This window comes from Cicer arietinum, chromosome 4 (assembly GCF_000331145.2).
Source record: "Cicer arietinum cultivar CDC Frontier isolate Library 1 chromosome 4, Cicar.CDCFrontier_v2.0, whole genome shotgun sequence".
Taxonomy (NCBI): domain Eukaryota; kingdom Viridiplantae; phylum Streptophyta; class Magnoliopsida; order Fabales; family Fabaceae; genus Cicer; species Cicer arietinum.
The window spans coordinates 24,529,023-24,540,673 of record NC_021163.2 but is presented as its reverse complement, the minus strand read 5'-3'; the positions used below and the strand labels follow the sequence as shown (position 1 = coordinate 24,540,673).

Here is an 11,651-nt window from a genome sequence, read left to right as displayed (position 1 = left end):
CATATTTTTAACGTGTTTGAAAAATTAGGGTTTGTAATTTGGGAATTTGGGAATTTTGATATATATATTATGGAATCCATATTTTTAACGTGTTTGAAAAATTAGGGTTTGTAATTTGGGAATTTGGGAATTTTGATATATATATTATGGAATCCATATTTTTAACGTGTTTGAAAAATTAGGGTTTGTAATTTGGGAATTTGGGAATTTTGATATATATATTATGGAATCCATATTTTTAACGTGTTTGAAAAATTAGGGTTTGTAATTTGGGAATTTGGGAATTTTGATATATATATTATGGAATCCATATTTTTAACGTGTTTGAAAAATTAGGGTTTGTAATTTGGGAATTTGGGAATTTTGATATATATATTATGGAATCCATATTTTTAACGTGTTTGAAAAATTAGGGTTTGTAATTTGGGAATTTGGGAATTTTGATATATATATTATGGAATCCATATTTTTAACGTGTTTGAAAAATTAGGGTTTGTAATTTGGGAATTTGGGAATTTTGATATATATATTATGGAATCCATATTTTTAACGTGTTTGAAAAATTAGGGTTTGTAATTTGGGAATTTGGGAATTTTGATATATATATTATGGAATCCATATTTTTAACGTGTTTGAAAAATTAGGGTTTGTAATTTGGGAATTTGGGAATTTTGATATATATATTATGGAATCCATATTTTTAACGTGTTTGAAAAATTAGGGTTTGTAATTTGGGAATTTGGGAATTTTGATATATATATTATGGAATCCATATTTTTAACGTGTTTGAAAAATTAGGGTTTGTAATTTGGGAATTTGGGAATTTTGATATATATATTATGGAATCCATATTTTTAACGTGTTTGAAAAATTAGGGTTTGTAATTTGGGAATTTGGGAATTTTGATATATATATTATGGAATCCATATTTTTAACGTGTTTGAAAAATTAGGGTTTGTAATTTGGGAATTTGGGAATTTTGATATATATATTATGGAATCCATATTTTTAACGTGTTTGAAAAATTAGGGTTTGTAATTTGGGAATTTGGGAATTTTGATATATATATTATGGAATCCATATTTTTAACGTGTTTGAAAAATTAGGGTTTGTAATTTGGGAATTTGGGAATTTTGATATATATATTATGGATTGTTGAGATGGAAAAACGCTTTGTAAAAAGTGATAAGGCTGAAACAAGTTCTTTGCTTCAGAATTTAATTTCCATGAAGTATCAAGGCAAGGGAAATATAAGAGAGCACATTATGATGATGTCCAACATTGCTTCTAAGCTTAAAGGTCTAAAGCTTGAGTTGTCAGATGACTTACTCATTCATTTAGTATTGCTGTCTCTTCCTTCGCAATTCAGTCAGTTTAAGGTGACTTATAATTGTCAAAAGGAGAAATGGACTCTTAATGAGCTCATTTCATTATGTGTGCAAGAAGAGGACAGGCTGAAGCAAGATAGGACTGAAAGTGCTCACTTTACTAGCATCTCTAAAGACAAGGGCAAAAGGAAAAGAATTGAGGAGCCCAAGAACAAAGCTGCTGCTAAGGGTCCAGAACAAAAGAAGCAGACTAAGGATAACAACTGCTTCTTCTGCAGGAGTTCTGGACACGTGAAGAAGGATTGTGCCAAATATCACGCTTGGCGTGTTAAGAAAGGTATGATTCTGTCTTTGGTCTGTTCTGAGGTTAATTTAGCTTCAGTACCTAGAAACACTTGGTGGTTAGACTCTGGTGCAACTACTAACATCAGTGTTTCAATGCAGGGTTGCCTGAACTTCCGAAAGCCTAGTGATACTGAAAGATGGATCTATGTAGGAGATGGGAAGAAGGTAGAAGTTGAAGCCATAGGAAAATTTAGATTATTATTAAGTTCCGGTCATTATTTGGATTTAAAAGACACTTTTGTTGTACCGTCATTTAGACGGAATTTGATCTCTATTTCTTATTTGGACAAATCAGGATATTATTGTTCATTCGGGAATAAAGAATTTACTTTGTCTTTAAATTCGAATGTTGTTGGAACCGGTTTACTTTCTGGTTATGATAATCTTTATTTGTTGGAAACTGTGGCTAACTATAATGAAACCTTGAATGTGGAATCACGTGGTACTAAGCGGAAAATTGACAATTTCAATTCAGGGGTGCTTTGGCACAAGCGTCTAGGTCACATCTCTAAAAATAGAGTTGAACGACTTGTGTCAGATGGAATTTTAGATTCCATTGACTTCACAGACTTTAACGTTTGTGTAGCATGCATTAAAGGAAAACAGACTAAAGATAAGAAATTAGGCGCATATAGAGCTACAGACGTCTTAGAATTGATACATACGGACATCTGTGGGCCATTTCCAACTCCTTCTTGGAATGGTCAACAATATTTTATATCATTCATAGACGATTATTCTAGATATGCCTACCTTTACCTAATTCACGAAAAGTCCCAATCAATAGACGTGTTCAAATCCTTTAAGGCAGAAGTTGAGAATCAACTTAATAAAAGAATTAAAAAGGTCAAATCTGATCGTGGTGGTGAATACTACGGCAGATATGACGGTTCAGGTGAACAACGTCCGGGACCATTTGCCAAATACCTAGAGGAATGTGGAATCGTCCCACAATACACTATGCCGGGGTCACCCAGCATGAATGGTGTAGCTGAAAGACGAAACAGGACTCTTAAGGATATGGTAAGGAGTATGATTTGTCATTCCACCTTGCCAGAGTCACTCTGGGGAGAGGCATTAAAAACAGCAGCATACATTCTTAATAGAGTACCAACTAAGGCAGCGGCTAAAACACCTTATGAGCTTTGGATTGGGCGTAAGCCTAGTCTGAAGCACCTTCATGTTTGGGGATGTCCAGCTGAGGCAAGGCCTTATAGGCCGAATGAAAAGAAATTTGAACCCCGAACAATTAGCAGCTATTTTATAGGGTACTCAGAAAAATCAAGGGGCTATAAATTTTATGATCCTAATTTGAGAACAATTTTTGAGACGGGAACGGCAACGTTCTTTGAGGATATTGAGTTTGGGGGGAAGATTAAGGTTAAAGATTTTGTCTTTGAGGAAGAATCGGTAACAATTCCAGAACTGATTCTTCCACCAATTGACTTTCCCATTATTGAACAAACTCAAGATGATCTGGTTGTTCAGGAAGAACAAAATCCAGATCAAATTCAAGATCCTCAAGAACAAGTGCCTCAAGAGCCAGCTCCATTGCGGAGATCCACTAGAGAAAGGAAAAATGCTATTTCGGATGATTATGTAGTATTTATCAATGAGGTAGAGGAAAATGTTGGCATGACGGAAGACGACCCAGTCAACTTTCATCAAGCCATGCAAGATTCTCGTTCAGATAAGTGGATCGAAGCAATGAATGAGGAGTACAAGTCTATGCAAGACAATTCAGTTTGGGAACTTATCCCATTACCTGAAGGAAAGAAACCCATTGGTTGCAAATGGATTTTTAAAACCAAGCGGGATTCCAATGGTAATGTGGAGAGATATAAGGCACGTCTTGTAGCTAAGGGTTATACTCAAAAGGAAGGGATTGATTATAAAGAGACTTTCTCTCCGGTTTCATCGAAGGACTCTTTAAGAATAATCATGGCTCTTGTTGCTCACTTTAATTTGGAGCTTCATCAAATGGATGTAAAAACAGCTTTTCTCAATGGCGACATTGATGAGACGATCTATATGGTGCAGCCAGAAAACTTTGTGTTGGGAGACCCAAAGAATATGGTGTGCAAACTAAGAAAATCCATTTATGGGCTAAAACAAGCTTCTCGTCAATGGTACCATAAATTTCATCAAGTAATTCTCTCATTTGGTTTTGAGATGAATACAGTTGATGATTGTGTGTATCATAAGTTCAGTGGGAGCAGACATATTTTCCTGGTCTTGTATGTTGATGACATACTGCTTGCCACTAACGATATAGGCATGTTGCACGAAACTAAGAAATTTCTATCAAAGCATTTTGAGATGAAAGATCTTGGTGACGCCTCTTTTGTATTAGGAATTCAGATACACCGAGACAGATCTCGAGGTATTCTTGGATTGTCACAAAAGAGCTATATCGATAAGGTTCTCAAAAGGTTTGGGTTACAGGATTGCAAACCAGGGGACACCCCAGTTGCTAAGGGAGACAAGTTTAGTCTCAAACAGTGCCCTAAGGGAAGTTTGGAAATTCAAGAAATGCAAAAGATCCCTTATGCTTCAGCTGTAGGGAGTCTTATGTATGCCCAAGTATGTACGCGTCCAGACATAGCGTTCATAGTAGGGATTTTAGGCAGATATTTAAGCAATCCAGGTCTTGACCATTGGAAAGCAGCCAAGAGGGTCATGAGATATTTGAAGAGAACAAGAAACTACATGCTCACATATAGGAGGTCAGACCAGTTAGAGATCACTGGGTACTCTGACTCGGATTTTGCGGGATGCCAAGACAGCTTAAGATCAACTTCAGGCTATGTCTTTCTGTTAGCTGGTGGAGCAGTTTCTTGGCGTAGTGCCAAGCAAGGTCTTACTGCTTCATCAACCATGGCAGCAGAATTCGTAGCAATTCATGAGGCATCTGACCAGGGCATTTGGCTGAGAAATTTTGTCACGGGGCTGCAAATAGTTGAAGGGATTGAAAGACCACTCAAGTTGTATTGTGACAATAGATCAGCAGTCCTGTATTCTAACAATAATAGGAGCTCAACCAAGTCAAAGCACATTGACATTAAGTTCCTAGTTGTTAAAGAGAAGGTACAAAGTGGACAGATATCCATAGAACACTTAAGGACAAACTCCATGATTGCGGATCCACTCACTAAAGGTCTACCACCCAAGGTCTTTCATGAGCATACTGCTCACATGGGTGTGCTACAGTTTGAGGAATCTTGATTTTAGTGGGAGTTTCGTCCATTATGTAATTCATGTTCTATGTTTAATTGTAAAGTACAAATACATTGTATTTGGACTTTCTGATCAGAAATAAAGTTTAAAGTATTCAGTTTTTGGTTACTTTGTACATTTAAGTTATGGTATGATCTCATTCGATAAAGTAGGACCAGTTGAAAATTGACATGCATTGACCAACTTCATGTAATTTTCATGCTACACTTTTCATAATGGGTCTATGTCATTTAGTTGTGTCAGTACGGGTGATCATTGATGGGTTTAGTTATGCTTATTATGACGAAAGCCTCATTGGTTCCATGTGCTGATATGATTAATGGACGGGACAATTTGGATTATACTCAAGGTAATTATAATGACATTTTTGACGTCATAAAGTCTAACACACTCCTAAGGATACATGTGTGACCAGTGGGAGATTGTAAGATTTATGGGTCACATATGTAATTAATTAATAAAGTGTGTTAGGGTCATTATATAATTAGCCAATAAACTAGGGGTCAAATAATATATAATAGTTCATGGCTAAAGAGCATAATAGTTATGAAAATTAATAGTGTAGATACCAGACAGTTTCTAATTTAATGAGGGGCTGAATTGGAAATACTGCAATTTGGGATATAACTAATAATAGTTATATATAGGGGTAATGGTCCCCAAGGCAAACACAACAAGACTATTCAGTTTCAAAACCCTAAAGGAGAAAACTCTCTGGTTCTCTCTATCCCCATCAAGAGAGCAAGGTCTTCAGGGTGTTTTGCTGAGGAAGATCACCCAACCCATTGGCTCTATCATCATCATCTCAGGATTTCATTAATGGTAATTCCCACAGGTACGCTTCCGCCTTTGGCTATTCATCATGTAATTGACATGGATTGTTGAGCACAACGTTATTAGGGTTTTTTCAACATCTTCTCGATCTAAATTTTCATTAATCGCTGTCAATCATCTCTATTTATCTTAATTTTACGTTTTTTTATTTTATTTTTTCGTTGGATCGAAAGTTTATATCACATAGATCATATGTAAAATTTTACACAAATCTAAAATCATTTAATATATTATTGAAATTTACAAAGATAAACGATGTTCAATAAAAATGCATAAAATATAAATTTTAATGTATCTCAATTATATATCAAATGATTTTATCTTTGTATAAAACTTTGCATGCATGATCTTTATGATGTAAACTTTTGATGTAATGAAAAAATTAGAAAAAAAACATAAAATTAAAATAAATATAAAAAATTAACAGAGACTAGAATTGAAAAGATTCAAAATCTTAAATCATTTGTTGATAATCTAAATATAGAAAAGTATATTAAAATATGTCTAATTCATACTTTATAATAGTAATAAAAAAGTGATTTTTTTACTCTAAAATAAGTTATTTTTTTATTTCTTTAAAAAATGTTTAATTGCAGTTTTGGTCCTCCTATTTTAGCAGAATCGTAAAAGTAGTCTCCCCATTTTATTTCTCTCAATTTTTGGTCACAAACAGAATTTTGGTCCAAAATCTGATGAAGTTTCATTTTTTCAAATCATACCACACCATTTATAATCGTAGATTTCAGGTAAAATTGTTGCACCAAAAAATCTTGAGGCATTGTGTGATTTAAATAAATAAAAAAATGAAATTTTATCAAATTTTGAACTAAAATTTTATTTTAAATCAAAATTGAGAAGAAATAAAATAGAAGAACTACTTTTATAATTTAATTAAAATAAATAGACCAAAATTATAATTAATTTTTGAAAACAAAATTGTCATCCGTAAGAGCTAGAGACTGATGCGCCGGTGTATTTTAACTCGCTGTGCTGTGCTGTGCGGAAGCATTCATTACACACTCCACTCTCTTCTCCTTCTAATTCACTACAACCAGATAGCACCATGGCCCAAGAACCCGATAGCGAGAATCTTAATCAACAAACGCCCACTATCCGACCCGTCGGCGGCACCGAATACGGTTGGTGCAAAGCCGTTCCAGGCGGCACCGGCTCCACCGTCCTAAGTCTCCTTCTCTCTAAACCTCCACAAATCCCTCTTCTCCAAAATGCACTCCACAAACTCCAAATTTCCCATCCTATCCTCCGCTCAAAGATCCACTTCGACCACACAACCAACACTTTCCAATTCGTAACACCCCCGAATCCCAGCGTCCAAATCCAATCGTTCGATCTCCAATCAACCTCCCAAATCCTCCAATCCCAAACCAACGATCTCATCGACCCTTTCCACGCTCTACTCGAACACGAGATGAACCGTGACACGTGGCGCGATCCTAAGGAAGGAGACGCTGACGTTATGTACGCCAGCAGTTACACGATTAGCGAAGAACGGTTCGCGGTGTTTCTCCGTTTGCATACGTCATCGTGCGACCGTGCTGCGGCGGTTGCGCTGCTGAAGGAACTGTTGCGGCTTGTCGCTGGTAGAAATGGCGGTGACGGAAGAGAAGCGAAGGTGAATTTGGCGATTGAGGATCTGATTCCTGAAGGGAAGACGAATAAGCCGTTTTGGGCGCGTGGATTGGACGTGCTTGGTTACTCGCTTAACGCGTTTAGGTTTTCGAATTTGAGTTTTGTGAATGTTGATTCGCCACGAAGCTCTAGGATGGTGAGGTTGCAACTGAATGCTGATGAAACTATGAGCTTGTTAGCTGTGAGTCACCGACATTCTCTCTTACGTTTTTCAAATTATGCATTTATTAGAATTTTTTATTCAAGTTATAGATAAAAGAAAAATAGAGAATAGTAAATTGAATGAATATGATAATAGAGAGAGTTAATTATATTCAAGATATGTATATAGTCAATTAGCAAGTGTAACTTATCAATCAAACTTAACTAATTAATCAATTAAGATATGTCACAGCATCATTGCTTCTATTTTCATTTACATATGCAAAAATTACAAACTAGTAGTAGTAGCTATCTTTTTTTGAAACCATATACAAAATGTACAGTGTGTGTTGTTGTCAATTTGTCATATAGTATCATGTTCAAGACTTTTTGGATATTTTTAATAGTTTTAGGGTACATTTTTATGATTTAGATTTTGTATTAAGTATTAACATCACCGAAGTATTACAAAAAACATATAAATGTTGTATTAACATTAGGTTTTTATGTGTGTTTATTTCATTTGTAGTAACGTTATGGTATTGGTGAACACTAAAATTGCTTATGCACTGTTCACCAATACTTAAAAGTCACAAAAATCTCTAACAAAGATTGATGACATTTTTTAGAATGGTCCTCTTGGTCTTTACGGCTTAAACACGTACGAAATTAGTTCAATAAGAAGAAAAAAAACTAAATGCATCGCTCGAAACTCATCTAGTCAAACCGACACCAAATCAGATCACTGTCTCATACGAGTATAGTTGTTAAGTACGGTCCATGGTGAACCATCAATGAAGGACCTTAGAATTTGCCCATAGTGTTTTTCTATATTTGAAACTAATCAATGTGTTGGGGTGGTCTTCCTACTCTTTTATCCTCAACCTTACCCATGTTTCCTATATTATGGTCCCCCCACCCACCCACCCACACTGCTACACTACATTAGCCTTTTTGGACACCAACTAATATTTATTTATTTATTTTTATTCCCTCTCACCCATTAAAAATGTCTATATAGGCAATGCATTTTTTTTTAAATATTAGTTATTAAAACTAAATTATTTACATTATTAATTGAAATAGTTGAAAGTAGTCGTAATAGTAAAGTAGTAAGGAGAAGTATTTAAAAATTAAATTGATATTTTAAAGTGACATAATTTGAAACAAATAAATATTTTGGATTTGAATTTATATGCACATCATCAATTTACAGATTTTTTATATTATCAATCAATCATAACCATCAAATAAAAAAAAAAAATTGACTTTGATCTTAACTACTCTTAAAATGATGCATATGATTGACTGTTATTTATTGACAATATAAATTTTTTTAAGTTAAACTCAATCATTTTAGATAAAACATTAATAACGAGATGGAGGGAGTATATATATGCTTGTAGTTGTAGAGATGATAAAAACAATTTTTCAAAGAAAGATAATAAAAACAAAACTCTCACGTGTCTTTTTCTTGGTGCTGGTAGGTCTGCTGTTTTTGTTTTATTTAATAATAATAATAATAAAAATGAGATGATTGGAGAGACGTATTGGGTTGTGTAAGGGGGTCGTTGTCTGGAAAGGCTGATTGATGATATGGTGATATGGGTACAAGATGTAACTCCAATACAACTACGACAACATCATTATATTATCTTTTCGTTTTAATAAAATTTGATGTGTGTGATATGGGATGATTTTTTATTTATTTTTTATAAATATTCATTGATTTTCATATGTTTAATTATTTGATGTCTATAGAGTGATTATTTACATTCACACTGTATTAGGTGATTCTCCTAAATTTAAGTTACAATCAACTAAACAAAGTGATAGTTCATATTTGGTTTGGGAGAAAATAGCTGCCAATTATAACTAATATCAACTGTCATTTTCTTGGAGTACAAATTTATATTATCTTCTCTTTTATCTGTGGATCTTTGTAATGAAATTTTATGCACTGAATAACATAAGAAGCCAGGTTTCCTAAAAGTTTCTTCAAAAATGCTATATCTGTTTGGTATGCATCCAATGTTGTATAATTAGTTGCTACGAAATTTCATAGATATGACATCCTATTCTGTACCTACATTTTGTCTATGATCTAGCAATTGAATGAATTAAGTTAAGCATGCAAGATTATGTAGGGATGCAAATCAAGAGGAATTAAACTTTGTGGGGCACTTGCAGCAGCTGGAATGATTGCTGCATGGACCTCAAAGCACCTTCCTGATCATCAAACAGAAAAGTATGCTGTAGTAACACTCATTGATTGTCGCCCAATTCTTGATCCAGTACTTTCCAGCAACAATTGTGGTATGCATTAGTTTCAAGTAATTTTTGTTCCAATTTTTTATTGTTTAGTTATATTGCTGGTACTTTGACATTATGCAGCATGACTGGTTGACAAAAACTTGTTCTGATCATTTAGCAATGCAATTAGCTTAATCTTGTAGAGCAATTAGGTTCCTGCTTTTAGACAAATTAGCAAAATTAGTGAACTTGGGTAGCACCAAAACATGGTTATCAGTATCTTACGATACATGTGATTGTATCTTAATTCGATACAAAACTAACACTAATCGATACAAATCTATTTTGAGCACGAATCTCATCTTAAATCCTGGTTCATTATGATGAATCCTAATACATTCTAATGAATCACTACTAAACTTAGTGTAGATATCAACTTTGTATAGTAAGCCAGTCACTTTTTTAGGATTTGGATATAGAATAATTGATACCAATCTATTTTAAGCATGAATATCATCTTAAATCCTGGTTCATTATGATGAATCCTAATACATTCTAATGAATCACTACTAAACTTAGTGTAGATATCAACTTTGTATAGTAAGCCAGTCACTTTGTTAGGATTTGGATATAGAATAATAGATATTAGATTTGTTCAAGTAGATGATATATTAGCTTTTAGGTTTGTTCATGTGTTTTTATTTAAAAATGTCATATTTTCATTGGTAATGTATCTTACAATTTACAATTAGTTTTGATTCACAATTTAGAATATAGGTCTTCTGATTCACAATTTGAATCTTGTTTTGATAACCATGCCTCCAAATTTTGGAAATTTCTAATTATTCACTATACAAGCATACCGATAGAAATAGAATGTGATACCTTTTAAAATGTTTAGCAAAAGTTTAACATTCTTGCCTATTTATCTGTTGTTTCGCTCAGGATTTTACCATTCTGCCATTTTAAACACTCATGATGTGTGTGGAGAAACCTTATGGGAGTTGGCGAAGAGAAGCTACACATCCTTTGCAAATGCTGTGAAGTGTAACAAGCATTTTTCAGATATGTCTGACTTGAACTTCCTCATGTGCAAAGCCATAGATAACCCTGGTTTGACCCCGTCGTCTTCCCTTAGAACTGCATTGATCTCTGTATTTGAAGACCTTGTCGTTGATGATTCCACTGAAATGCACGAAGAGCTTGGATTGGTAGACTATGTGGGTTGCTCTTCCGCCCATGGTGTTGGCCCTTCGTTAGCCATATTTGACACCGTACGGAATGGAAAATTGGATTGTGCTTGTATATATCCTTCCCCGCTTCATTCAAGAGAGCAAATTCAAGGAATAGTCGATGATATGAAGAGAATACTTGTGAATGGTTGTAAAAGTGAAAATCAATAAGTTGATCAACAATTTAATTAAGTCTGAGCATGTGGGGAAAATTTTATTAAATCAATTCATAAGTTTTGTTGCCTCTATACAAGTGCAGATTATTTCTCTGCTCTGAAATGGTTTAAAGAAATGAGAGGTTTATGTTAAACTCAGAATTTGTTATTGGTAAAATGTGTTATTTCCATTGGAGAATTCTCCTTTAAATATTGTTGTTACAGAATGATATTAGTCTTACTATAACGGCTAATCTACAGCTGGACTAATTAATTATGAGAACAATTAAATAATTACAAATATCATAAAATCTGCACAGTTAATGATTATGAAATTACCAATTTCATTTACATCCCCCTCAAATTGATGCTGGTGAGTCTATAAGTATCAATTTGCTGATTAGAAAATTATGTTGTTGGCATGTCAATGATTTGGTGAGGACACCAACTGAATCTAGGTGTTGACATGACATATA

General features: G+C 34.1%; 1 protein-coding gene across 1 annotated transcript; it reads left to right on the top strand.

The window, feature by feature from the left end:
- Window positions 1–6,690: 6,690 nt before the first annotated feature.
- Window positions 6,691–11,405, top strand: LOC101494882 (uncharacterized). The gene is made up of 3 exons (XM_004493990.3): window positions 6,691–7,575; window positions 9,683–9,851; window positions 10,734–11,405. The coding sequence occupies exons 1-3, from the start codon at window positions 6,808–6,810 to the stop codon at window positions 11,189–11,191; spliced, it is 1,395 nt and encodes a 464-aa protein (XP_004494047.1). The 5' UTR covers window positions 6,691–6,807; the 3' UTR covers window positions 11,192–11,405.
- The last annotated feature ends 246 nt before the right edge of the window (window positions 11,406–11,651 follow it).

Bases quoted from the DNA above. Each gene is read 5' to 3' on its own strand.
- LOC101494882 (XM_004493990.3), top strand. From the start codon at position 6,808: ATGGCCCAAGAACCCGATAGCGAGAATCTTAATCAACAAACGCCCACT. The intron at 7,576-9,682 runs GTGAGTCACCGA...AAGATTATGTAG, and splicing joins AAACTATGAGCTTGTTAGCT to GGATGCAAATCAAGAGGAAT. The intron at 9,852-10,733 runs GTATGCATTAGT...TGTTTCGCTCAG, and splicing joins ACTTTCCAGCAACAATTGTG to GATTTTACCATTCTGCCATT.